Here is a 13,824-nt window from a genome sequence, read left to right as displayed (position 1 = left end):
AGGATGAAGCTGCCATTTACTGAAACGGAAAGACTATATACATGCAACCAGTTGCACCTGTGAGCTTAGAGTTCAGAGGAGAGGACCGATCTAGACATAGAAATCCTGCAAGTTGTTTTTGAAAGACGTGAGGGTGAGTTAACTTCTCAACAAATTCACTGTAAACAGAGGAGAGAAGAGACCTGAAGACTGAGTCTGGGGGCAATCCAAACTGTAAGGAGAAGGAAAAGTGATGGAACCAGGAGAGGAGACTAAGAAGGAGCCAGTGGGAGCGGAAAACACACAGAATATGATGACCTCGAAGCCAATTGAAAAATAGAGTTTCAGCGACAAAGGAATGATTGCTTGTAGTTAATTTTGTGCCAAGCGAGATGAGCATTGAGACTTAACCGTTGAATTTAGCAATGAGGACGTCTTTGTAACCTTGACAAAAGCAGTTTCAGCAGAGTGTTGTAGGAGAAAGCTTGATTAGAGCGGATGGCAAATGGGAGGAGGGCACCCAGAGACAGAAAATTCAGACAATTCGGAGTGATTTTGCTATCAAGATGAACAGAGAAATGAAGCGATGGCTCGAAGAAGGGTTGTTTGTGTTTACGATAGGAGAATGTGTATTATGTCTGTGTGCTGGCAGAGAGGGAACATCAACAATGTAAAAACCAGAAGGGATAATTGCTGCTGGAGGGAGTGGGCCTGAGAATCAGGCAGAGTTCATCTACAGAAACCCAGGTGAAGGCAGGTGACGTAGGTCTGCACTTAGGTGAGCAGGTCAGCCTAGCCCTGGGAGCGAGTGGTTTGCGGACAGACAAGAAGGCATGAAACAGCCACGGAGAGCGTGAGCGAGCGAGTGGGCTAGGAGTAAGTAGTAGGTTCTCTGGGCAGTACCAAGGGTCCACTGGAGGTCAGAGGGTCATGGTTTCGAAGTGAGATCAGGCAGGATGGATTGAATCAAGGTTGGAATTTTTTCAAGTGTATAAAATGCAAGATAAGGCAAGAGGGTTAAGGCTGTGTGGAGAAGGTTGATAATTGAAAATGATTGTCAATGAATCGAAGGTCGATAAGGATAAAGGGAGAAAATGAGGTTAGTAACAGTGAGAAGAGGAGAGGAGCGAAGCAGAGAAATGGGAAATGGTAGGTGACGAGTGGATGGATAGAAAGAAAGAATAATGTCCACAGCATAGCCCAACAGATTAACAATAAGCAGGTTTGGGTTTTGCCTTTTTTAAAGTGTAAAATGGTTTGTAAATACCAGCGTGGTCGGAGATTGTTGAGTCAGGTTTGTAGAAGTGAGCCAGGTAGGAGGCAGAGCTCAAGGAGTGGTCTGAGGAAGACTGAGGGGCCGGAGAGCCTGGGGGAGCTGCAGGTGTCAGTAGTGACAGGGGTCCAGCCCTAGAGCTGAGAGATAAGGGGGGGGGAGGACAAGCCCATGGTGGGGCTGGAGTACATGACAGGAAAGCAGGTAGTGTGGATTGGAAGAACCACAGTAAGTAGCAGGGACAGCAAGGAAGACCCAGTCCTGGCTTGCCCACTGCAACCTAGAAGTACAAGGGGTGTGCAAGATGAAACAGCTTCCACTTGAGAGAGCTCAGGGGAAGCAGTGTCCTCAAGGGAGGGCTTGATATTAAGGGAGAAATCGTTCTTCTAAGAATCTAAATTAGCTGGTTACTGTGCCTGAATGTTAAATTAGGCCTTTCACCTCCTGGCAGTGTGAGTTTCATAAAGGGAGAAATGGTAGGACGCATAGTTCTTGGTATCTGACAAAAGGAGGCATATAACTTCTTCAAAAGAGGCCAATATTTTCTAAAATTCCAAGAATTTTTCCCATAGTCATTTTGGTATGTCTTGCAACTAGAATCATTTTCATATCTCTTGCAACTAGAACAAAATTTGAAATACATTTGTAATCATAATACAATAAATGATTTTTTTAACCAAATTCATCTGACATGGAAGTTTATAGTGAACAATATTTCCAATGGCAGTTTTTGAAAATAAAAACGCTTATCAGGCAGCACCTGTAGCTCAAAGGAGTAGGGTGCTGGCCCCATATGCTGGAGGTGTCGGGTTCAAACCTAGCCCTGGCCAAAAACTGCAAAAAAAAGAAAAGAAAAGAAAAGAAAAAGCTTATCTTAACCCCTAAAATATGGCATGGTCCAGAGGTTGCTATCTTGATCTTGGTTGTGAATCCGAGATGATTTTTTCAAAAGTGAATCTAATGATAGAATCAGGTTCAGCAGTTCCTTTCCTGCAGACGCACCACGCAGTGACTTAGAAGGCACTGAGATAGTTAACGGTTTTTAGTATTCACTTTTATTCTTTCATTTTGAGGAGGAGAACCCACCATTAAAAACATGGAAAGCTAATTAAAGCTTTTCCAGTATTTCATTATCTGAATGTAGTTGCAAATTCCGACTTAAAACTCTTATCAGAGAGAGACTCAACATCCCTCTGTGAACAGCAATGAACATTCAATTAGTACTTCAATACACGTGTATTTTAAATAAAAAATATACTTTATTGTTAATCTCATTCTTTACAAATGCAAATACCCAATTTTAAAATCCAAAGAGTTTCCTTCCTTTTATTCTTACAGGGGGAATAAAAAAGTTCTTTTTTCTATTTACAGGGAAGACCCGAGTTTTCTGAAGTTGTTGCGAAATTAGAAGAGTGTCTCTGCAACATCGAGGTAAAAATCTTTACCTTCTGAAATGTGTCTGTGAAAAAGCCCCGAATATCCAAGGATGTCAGGGATGTAGGTGAGATAGCACTTAAGAAAAGTTGCTATGAAGGTTCATAGCTCCATTCATCTTTATGTTATTCATTAAATTCCTAGGGTGGAGCTGAATTGGCTGCAACCACGGGGGCAAAGGCAAATGTGTACTGAATTTGGGCCCTTTCAACAAATAATCAGGCAGGCAAATTGACACAGTCATGACCAGCTTCAAAAATGGAGAAGTAGCAGTTTGAAAGTGTAACAAATATGTTTAGAAAGTAATGATTTAAATTTATTTTTCTATACAGAAATTTCTACTTACAGAAAAGTCATCAAAAACATGAAGCCGTTGTCTATTGACATTCAATAAGAAAAGGAAAAATCAGTGAAAAGCACACACAAATTAACTGGGAGGCATTGTTTTCACACCACACCTATGCTGAGTGAATGATCTATGTTGGTAATCAGGCTAATAGAATTTTCTTCCCTTAATATCAAGGAGCTATTTGCTTTAATTTTCTTTATAATTGCCTTAATTTTCTATACACCTGGTCAGGAAATAGAATTTTTAAATAGGCCAAGGAGCTAAAACATGAGCACTAATTTAAAAATACTATATTCCCAAACGCAAATGAGTGTTTCTGAAGGAGACACCACCTCACCCCGACCACAGGTACACCTGCGTTTTGAGGAAAGAGGTAACAGTCGGGAGAGGACAGCATCAACCTGAGATTGCACAGCTAAAACGTCAGAGTGGAAACATCCAAGGAAAGTTTTCTTTCCTTAAAAAAATAAAAAATCTCAACTAAGAGTCACTGGCTCTGAGTTTATGGGAGAAGAGATGCAGTCTCCAGTTGCAGCCTGCAGGGAAGGTCCCTATCTCCTGACCGTCCTGGTACTTTAAAGAGGAGGTCTCGTGTAGTAGGAAGCTTTGGTCTTTAGACAGCAAACCTTCTTTCCCTTTTCTTAGGTCCTGAAACTTGTAGAAAGTGAGGAGACCCAGTAATAGAATGGTTTGGCTGGGCTTTCACACTCCCTAGGACAAAAGCATCTGCTGGAGGCCATGGGTGGTATTAAGAGATGGCTTCAAGGTGTGAATTTAAAGCATCCTCTCACTTTGAACCTTTGTGTTTCACTGGACAAGATTGCTTCTAGCCTGGGGTTATATCTCATTAGATCTGACTGGGTATGCCAGAAAGAGAGGAAATGGTAGGATCCCCTAAATTAGCTTATCCTGTTATAAGGATCAAGCCTCTTAGTATAGTCTTTGCCCCTGGAGAGAAGGCGCTATATGCAAAGACAGTTCGCTGTATCAGTTGCACTAAATAATGGACCAGAGTCAGCCTAAAGGGGCTTAGTCAATGGCTTAGACCAAGGTCAAAGGGAAGCTATTCCCAACATATATAATAAAGTTGAGAGAGACAGGAAAAATTTGAAGCAGAGTTCTATAATATCTTGGAGGATGAAGTGATAGCACATGTCTAGCAAGAATAACTTTAACAGGAATAAATGCAATGTCCTGCACCAGAGCCAAAGAAACAATAACAAAAGTGGTATATGGCAGAGACATGGTTCAGAAGCATCACGAACGTTAGTGGTTAACAGACTCATTACCATTTAGAATATGAAGTGGCTGTTTTGTTACCCAGTGAAAGATTGGTTCATTCCTCTCTGGAGATGGCCTAAAAAAATGGTACCCAGTTGTGTCCGTGATCCTTTTAAAGGAATAATTAAAACCAGAACACCCTTTTTAGGGAAGGTGCACCAGAATGGTGAATGGATTAAAAATCATGTAAGAACCAAGTGGAGGAACCAAAGATGCTTATCACAGAAATAAGAAAACTAAAATGAGTCGAACAGCTGCTTTTCAACATCTGAAGAACTATCATGGGGCAAAGGGATTGGCCTTGTTCTCTAGGGAAGAACGCATGGCAGCCGTTGGAGCATCCTTCATCGTGTTAAATGGATGTCTTCTTGGAAAAGTGCGTAAATCCATTTTATGTGAAGGGAATTATTCCATATAAAGGGAATAATTTTAACTATGATTTAAAGGAACTCTGCCATGTATCTTATTGCTGTAGTTAAGAATGTGAAGAATCTTTTGATCATTGAATAATAACCTTCTAAATATATTTTATGAATCAGATTTGGGCCTTCTGCATTTTCAGAAAGATGAGGGTGTGTTTAACAGACCAGGTCTCAGCATAGAACTGGGTCAAAAAAAGAAATCGGCCTAGCCAAGTGTTACCAACAGAGGCTAGAAGGAAAAGCCAGAGGGGGCTGAAATGAATAGAAATTAAAATATGAAAAATCCTAGGATAGAAAGTCAAAATAAATCCATATTCTAGGCTATGCCTTTCTGCCTGTTGGATGCATTAAATGATTGAAACTGCCTCTCTTTCACTCAGCTGATGTCTCCTGCTTCCAGTAACAGCAGTGGGTCTCTCTCACCTTCCTCTTCTTCTGATTGCCTGGCGAGCCGGGGAGGGCCTGGCCGGAGCCATGTGGCCGCATTAAGAAGTCGTTTTGAATTGGAATATGCTCTAAATTCCAGGTCCTATGCAGCTTGGTCCCAAAGGTAAGTGATAATTTCATTAACAATCTTACAGTAAATCTGTATTCCAGAATCTTATCAAGATAGTCACCAGATTTGAAATTAATATAACAGGGGATTAACCACCCCTCTGGAAAGCTGACAGGAGTTTTGAGCCCATTTTTTCTTATTATATAATGACCAAAATCTAGAAATTTTATTCCATATTAGCATATGTCCTCAAAGTTGCAAGTAATGGCCATTAAATCTAGCTTAGTAAAAATGTCTATTCTAAAACCTCAAAGAAATTTTTCTGAATGTGTTCTGGGGGTATTTTGTGGAATTCAAGGAAGAATTCCCATGTGGAAACCAGAAAACAGGTTCTGAGGCTCTCAGAAGCAAAGAGTCAGAGTTTCAAGAATTGCTATATGACCCAGCAATTTCCCTCATAGGAGTGTACTCGAAGAATTGAAAACAGGTACTCAAACAAATACTGGTACTCAGATTTTTATAGTAGCAATATTCACAATAGCCAAAAGGGTTTCCATCAACAGATAAACCGATAAACAAAATATGGCACCCATATAGAAGAATATTATTCAGCCATAAAAAGGAATAAAGTACAGATGGATAAACCTGAAACTCTGCTAAGTGGAAGAGGCCAGACACAAAGGTCGCAGAGCTGTGACTCGCTTTGAGTGACTATCCAGAATTAACATTAACAGCCCAGGCTGCTATAGCAACATACCGTAGAATGGGTGGCCTTAAACAACGGAAATGTATTTTCCCACAGTTCTAGAGGCCGGGTCTAAGATCAGGATGCCAGCATGGTTGTGTTCTGGGGTGGGCTCCTTTCCTGGTTTAGGTTTCACCACCTTCTCTTTGGGAGAAAGGGAGGCCTTACTTAGACTCTTCATCTTCTAATAAGGTCATCAATTCCATTGAATTAGGTCTCTAACCTTATGATGTCATTTAACCTTAATTACCTCCTTAAAGACCCCTAATTACCTCCTTTAAGACCCTTAATTGCCTCCTTAAAGCCCCCCCTCAAAATACAATGGTGACTGTAAGCGTTTGACATATGAATTTGAGGAAGGACACAATCCAGTTTATAGAAATAACTAAATCCATAAAAGGCAAAAAGTGGATTGGTTTTGCCATGGGCTGGGGCAGAGGAAGAAACAGGGTCCCAGCTTTATTTGGAGGTAATGAAAGTATTTTAGAATTAGAGCTGGTGGTTGTAAAACATTGTGAATATACTAAATGCCATTGAATTACTCAGTTTGAAATGATTAATTTTTTAAAAAACAAAATGATTATTTCTACATTTTATGAACTTTACTTGAATGGAAAAAAAAAAACAGAACAAAAAAATTTAAGCAAAAGGGTGAGTCAGAAAAAGAGGGAAAAGAATCAGCATTTTTCCATACTAAGCTCTGATCTATTTATATGCCTCAGGTACCAGTAGACTGTCTCTTTGTTTCGGCTTAGTTGTAAAGTTTCAAGGAGAGATGTATCAGATACCCATTACTACGATAATCTTGTATAATAAGGCACCCCCAAATATAGGGATCTACAAACATACGCATTGACTTCTTGCTCATGTGTGGGGTGGGCTTGACCCTGAGCTACAGGCTGTGTCCAGATCTGCCTGCCCACCATGCCGCTTGCCCTCTGTGGATGAGTGTGTAAAAGGGCATACCACCTGGGGCACGCTATTCTCACAGACAAGGCGAGGAACGCCAGACTCCAGGCCCAAAGCCTTTGCTCAGTTGTTCTTCTGACATGCCACTGGCAAGTCATGGCTAAATCCAACCTCCATAAGGAGAAAAAATATACCTCATCTCCCATGGGAAGAACACAGAGTCACAAGGCAAAAAGCAAAGATACCTGAGGCATAAGGAATTAGGAATAAAAGTGCGGGCTACCGTGAGAAAGAACGTGATTGGCCTTTTTCGGATTAAATGACCATCTCAGTGTAAGCAAATGTGGTTGGAGTCTGGGTGGGATTATATTTCATTGATATAAACATGGCTAGCAGGGGCTTTTGTTCTGGATGAGAAGCAGAGAAGGCAGCCGCTGTGAGTCTGATAGATTACCCTATGCAGGATGCACCTTCCAGCCCTTGGGAAACCACAAAGTCTCCTTCCACATGAGCTCCAGAACATTTGCGCATGGACCCAGTGACTCACGGGCACTCACACACACTTGTACATACATTTGCACACACTCTCACTCCATTAGCAATGTAAATGTTCTTAAAAGTGTGGAAAGGTTATTTGGAGTTATCAAGGTTTTCACACAATCTACAAATCGTTGTTATTGCTTTTAAAGCTGTAGTTGTTATAATATATTTCCAGTCTGACAAGAGAAATGCATCTGTAGCTATGGAGAGATGAGAATCTGAATCATGAACATTTTAATCTATGGATTGTGAAGAAATTAAGCATCAGCAGGTTTGATTGATAACCGGGCAAACTGGACACAATTCTTAATTGGGTTTCAGTCTCTTGTGTAATTTCATAAAGAGCCCATGGGCCAAAATTAGATTGGGTTTGGTCACGTCATCCTCTTCTAGTTCCATCTACTCATCTTCCTGTCTACTTGTGGTTTTAAAATTATTTCTCTGCAAGTCAGATTTTGATATTCTTAAAGTACAGTCACCTGACATAGGTCAAGAGAATGAGCTCTGGAATCAGACAGACCTGGGGTTACATCTTGGCTCTGACACTTACTATCTAATGACGTTGGTGAAGTTATTAAGTGTTCTATGTAAAACACCATTCACAGGCAATGATACCAGCTCTTGGGGTTGTTATAAGGAGAGACACTATTGACATAGCAATGACAGTTGATTAAAAGATGTCAGCAGACCAGCAAAGAATACAGTTCCAATAATGTAGTTCAGCCCCAGAATTCATAATATGCAGAGAGCTACATAGGGTGGGACGCACAGTTGGACTCCCACTGGAGGTGCAAGGAGCTGTTTCTCTGGCCTTCATGAACCTAGGCAGGTACTAGGTCTGCCACTACTAATTTAAGAACCAAAAATCCTCCCTAAACTGGGTGAATGAGCCCATCAGGTTTTCTGAGACCTTCTCTCTGATATTCTCATTAAGATTTTTGTAGCCTTTTGGTCCTTCCTGACTGTGATGGAACTCTGAGAAGTGTCTGTCCACCTGAAGTTTCTCTCAGGAGCCTGGCACAGCCCCGTGTGTGTACCGCGCAGGTGAACAAAGGTCAGTTTGTTAGTTGTGCCATCCCTTTAGCAAGCTCAGTCTTTGGGCTGCTGAAAATCCACTCCAGAAATAAGCAAAGCATTGAGCTGTAATAACACACCAGTGGAGGAATTAAGTCTGCTTTATTCGCTGCTACATTCCTAGTAGCTAGTAGTATGATTGGCATAAAGTCGATAAGTAACAAATATTTGGTTAGTAGATATAAAATAAAGAATTAGGTAAATTGTTGTGATATTCTGCAAATCCTCCCAGGTAAATACAAAAGAAGTGATGTCTCCATCTCATCTTTTGGCTGAGTTATATTCCATGGTATACATATACCACAGTTTATTTGTCTACTCATGGGCTGATGAGCACCTGGGCTGTTTCCACATCTCTGCAGTTGTGAATTAAGCTGCTATAAGCATGCAAGTGCAAATGTCCCCCCAGTAAATGATTTTTTTAATGTAGGGGTCTGTGGCACACCTCCTGGGTGAAGGGCTCACCTGCACCTTGGACTCTACCTAACAAATGCAAACAACATAACCTGATCATATGTACCCTTATATTAACCAGAAATTAAAAGAAGCATTTATACATAACCACAAAACATTAATTAAATAAATTGGCTCAATAATTATTATTGATTGGGAGCTTAATCCATGAATAGGATTTTCTCTATTCTCTCTATTTTAGAAAGCTGTCACTACTGAACATAATGGACACTATTTTAACACTTTAGATAGTCATCTAATTAAGGTTTAGGAAATCAGTATTTTAATTTTTGTAGATGAGGAAACTGAAGCTTAACAAGAGTAAGCAACTCTCTCCTTTTTATTGGAAAGCAAGTAGGAGGCAGAGCTGTAATTCTTATCCAGGATACTCCTGTGCTTTCAGAGTTTCTCTGGCACAGGAGGTGGCATGTTCCAGAAGCTTGATATATTTTGCAAATACTTGAATTTTCTGAGCTTCTTCCGATTCTACAAGTAAATCTTGGAATGAATTCAGCTACTCCTCCCAAACCTACTTTTCTATACTGTGTACATGAAGGCAGAGAACTGAAACCAGCCATCAATAGGTTCTTAAAGTCAAAGAACCCAAAGATACAGGAATTGATGGACTCAGTCCAGCAGCGAAAGGTTAACAGCCTCCAAAGACAGAGGTCTCTGCTGTGGCTGCACATTGGGGTAACCTGGGAGCTTTCACAAGTACCAATTCCCAGGACCAATTAACCCAAAATCCATGGGGGTGGCACTCAGGCATCAGAATGAGTCAAAAGTCTCCCAGGTGATTGATTCCAGTACACATCCAAGGACGTGAAGCATTAAGAGTATGACACAATGCTTACCCAGCTGCCAGTCACTCTGCAGAAAGAGGATGCAACTGATGGGATCAGTGGATGAGGAAAGTGAAAGCCAAGGTGAAACAGCCGCTGTGACCAAAGGGGAACATTCTGAAGGCTGAGACCTGCACAGTCTCTCCCAAAGGCCTTGCAATGTACCAGTAACCTCTGATCTGTGAGCTTCCGAACTATCTCTCATTCACGTTCCACAAAGTATAATTTTTAGTGTGGCATTATGATTTTGAAAAATGAGTTTGCCCTGTAGTCCCTCCTAATCTATGGACATGGGACCCCTCAGCAATGTTTTGGAAATGATGCATATATTTTCAAATTTTTTGTTATAAGGTTCACAGCTTGTAGGTTGGAGTTTTGTAATTTAATACTTGAGGTGATATGGTTTTTGGTTGTTTGCATGTTTCCTTCTAATGATTATTATTTTCTTCATAAAACAAATTTAGAGGTGTCAGAAATTTTCTCTACAGATAATAGGAATTTGCTATTTCCTACTGAAACCACTAAATGATAAACTCTGAAATTGAGAAAGGCCCTCTTGAAGTTCTGCCTCTTTTAAAATATTTTGTCTCTAGATATATTTGGAAAACTAAGCATGTGGCACTTGCCCCTCCCACAGGGTATGAAATCTCCCATCTTGTGCATGGATTACATCATGTAAATTTAGAAATGACAAAGTGATACACAACCTTTCAGATGTGAAAAACCAATTAGTGTTTGTGTGGGGCTGGGCTCTGAGAATAGAATGCTGTGACCTAGTTAGCTGTCCAGGAGTAGAAAACCAGGGACCCAGGCTTTGGAACTGTGTAGAATAGATACATTTGGAATTAATCTTTCACTCTGCACAAGGGCCATCAAAGGGTTTCTTTAAATAGAAATCTTGTCTAGTGCACTTAGAGTGGGAGTCAACTTTTAAAAGTTGAATGTAACATAAAATTTTAATTTATACATAGTTTTTCTGGAATGTAGAAATTATGTAAGATGATAGCACCCTGAAACTGACTTTCACAAGAGGAAGGAAGAAAAGAGAATGGCCAGGGGACTGTGTCCATTGGCTGCTGCTGGGCAGGTCCCCTCCTCCTCCATTGTCTGCTGTGGACAGGTCCCCTCCTCCTCCATTGGCTGCTGTGGGGCAGGTCCCCTTCTCCTCCATTGGCTGCTTTTGGACAGATCCCCTCCTCCTCCATTGGCTGCTGTGGGCAGGTCCCCTTCTCCTCCGTTGGCTGCTTTTGGACAGATCCCCTCCTCCTCCATTGGCTGCTGTGGGCAGGTCCCCTCCTCCTCCATTGGCTGCTGTGGGCAGGTCCCCTCCTCCATTGGCTGCTGTGGGGCAGGTCCCCTCCTCCTCCTCACAGCAGGTCAAATATTTCCTTCATTAATCTGTCACCTTTCTTACATGCTCCATTGCACTGATAATTCCCCCTCACACTCCTCTTTCAAGAAAGAAAAGTGAAGAAATGTTCAATCTGTAACTTCCTCCTTTATCCCTATCATAATCTTTCCGTTGCCAGCTCAGCACAATCAGCAGTTTCAACACCCCACTCACGGCTGCCATAAATTCTCTCACACTTTGCTTCTGTCTTCGCCATGAGTTTTCTTGTGATTTTATAAATCCCATGGCTCCAACTCAACACACCACACACACCCACATAGTTGACCCTGGCCTTATATCCAGCCTTGACCTCTCTGCTTCCTAGCCTTTGCAAAATCATTTACTTCTCTCCTGTTCCATTTCTACAAGCCCTAACCTACTGAACCTTCACTGCCAGAATGATCTTCCTTATGCAGAACAATGGTTATATTATCTGCATTAAAATATTCAGTACTCCTTTGTTGCCTCTAAACTTAAGTGAAGTTACTTCGTTCTGGAGGCTACACAAGTCCGTTGTATGCTCTAGTGTTTCTGAGCAGAGGGTTGTAACTCTCACTCACTCTCTTCTCAAATGCTTTCTAGGGCTTTTGGAAATGTATGAGGCACTTTTATTATTATCATCATCATCATTATTATTATTATTATTTTGGTATTACCAGTGATGAAGGAGGTGCTACTGATATTTAGTGGGCTGGGGTTTGAATGCTGAACTTCCTATAATGTTTTGGAAAATTCCACAAAATAAAAAATTATCCTGCATGAGACGTCAATGACATCCTTGTGGGGCACACTAAGGTCAAGCTGGAACTTCCACTATTTCTCATTCAAACCCCATAGTTAAGCCGCTGTCAACCTATCACGATATCTTGTTTTTTAACTTTGCCCCTTCCCATCTTCTCAAAATGATAGCCAACCTTAGTAATTACCGAAGTTACTTCATCATGTCATGAAGACGTCTGTTCTGGGGTTAGTCCATCCTCACTCGGGCCTCACTAAAGGCCGCAGCACTTTGTGTCATTTTAAGCATTTGCATTATTTTGTCTTATAATCAAGTGTCTTAGTCCCCACTAGCTCATAAACACCTTAAGTGCAGAAATTTTTTCTCTTCTTGTTAAGGTGCCTATAATATGTAATTTATAATTAAAATATATTTGTTGAATGTTAAATATTTTTATTTATAATAAATTCAGGGAACCATTAGTTGTGCTATTAATACTACTCTTTGTATTCCTGAAATTGAAGTAGGTAAAACTCTCACATTCAAATATTTTAAGCCCTTCATTCCTGTCAAGTTCAGATCTGTTATTTTCCAAAAATAGCAAAACCACTAGATATTTAAATTCATTTTCACTCTTCCCCTCACCATTAGGGCATTGAATGTCCACCGGTTTCTTTTTAATAAACAAAAGGATAGACTGTAGGAATCTGATGAATGTGAACAAGAGTTACTTTTCTTTCCTCCCTCCCTCCCTTCCTAAAAAGAATAGGCACCCCTTCCCCAACTGATCTTTGATAGTAGTTCTTCCATACATTAAGGATCTATGTTTAGATAGGTCTTGTTTTGGTGTCTTTATCCTGTTCCATTGAGTTGTCTATTTCTGTGTCTACAGTACACAATGTTGATTACAGTGTCATCATTAAAGTCTTCATGTCTGGCAGGACATGTCCCATATCGGCTATTCTTGATGTCACTTGGCTTTTTACCCTTCTGTATATAGCAGCTCCCCCTTGTTCACAGTTTCTCTTTCCTGGACTTCCTGGGTCACCCTCCATCCAACAATACATGAGTTCAGTAGCCCCTAATAGAAGGAGGATACAGTCCAAGACTCCCAGTGAATACCTGAAACTGTGGATAGCACAGAATCCTATATACCAATATATTGTGTTTTTTCCTATAGATACCTGCCTATGATAATGATAATGTATAAATTAGGCACAGTAAGAGAATAACAGTAACTGATAATAAAATGGAACAGTTATAACAACACGCCAGCATCATCCCTGCGATTTTCTGTGGTCACTGTGTCAAGCACTCCAATGAGCCGTCCAGAAAGCTGCTGAATGTGGGTGGCATACACAGCATGGAGGTGCTGGACACAGGGATGGTCCCGTCCTGGGAAGGCATGGACACGCTACTCAGAATGGCACACTATTTAAAATTTATGAATTGTTTGTTTCTGGAATTTTCCGTTTAATATTTTCAGACCTCAGGTGACCACAGGTAACTGAGAAAGCAAAACCGCTGATAAGCGGGCATCTACCATAAAGTATAATAACATCTTTTAAGAAATCTTATTAAGAGAGATACCACCTTTACATAAGTTCTATTATGGTGTATTGTTATAATTATTCTATTTTATTATTGCTGTTGTTAATTTCGTACTATGCCTAAGTTATAAATTAAATTTTATCTTAGGTACGTATGTACAGGATTGTTTGACACAGCTGTGGTCTATTTAGGTTTGCCCCAGTATTTGCTATTTCATTATTTACAATGCTTACGTTTCAAACCTTTCTCTGAGAATCATTTTTAAATTTTTCAAATGTACCTTTAAAAATTCCTTCAGCATGACTCTATTGGAAGTAAACATTTGAAAGCATTTTTATTTTCTCTCTCTTTTGAAAGATATTTAGTGG

At 40.5% G+C, this 13,824-nt stretch overlaps 1 protein-coding gene across 1 annotated transcript in view; it reads left to right on the top strand.

Annotated features, from left to right (window-relative positions):
- LOC100961597 (serine/threonine-protein kinase TNNI3K) overlaps window positions 1–13,824 on the top strand; it is a 241,852-nt gene that overhangs the window by 193,887 nt on the left and 34,141 nt on the right. The window contains exons 19-20 of the mRNA XM_012801634.2: window positions 2,624–2,683; window positions 5,119–5,288. Coding sequence (XP_012657088.1) covers window positions 2,624–2,683; window positions 5,119–5,288 — 230 coding nt within the window. The remainder of the gene's footprint in view (window positions 1–2,623; window positions 2,684–5,118; window positions 5,289–13,824) is intronic.

The sequence above is a fragment of the Otolemur garnettii genome, unplaced genomic scaffold (genome assembly GCF_000181295.1).
Source record: "Otolemur garnettii isolate 467f Iridium unplaced genomic scaffold, OtoGar3 scaffold00010, whole genome shotgun sequence".
NCBI lineage: Eukaryota > Metazoa > Chordata > Mammalia > Primates > Galagidae > Otolemur > Otolemur garnettii.
The sequence above is the reverse complement of the archived record's forward strand: the minus strand, read 5'-3'. Positions and strand labels throughout refer to the sequence as shown.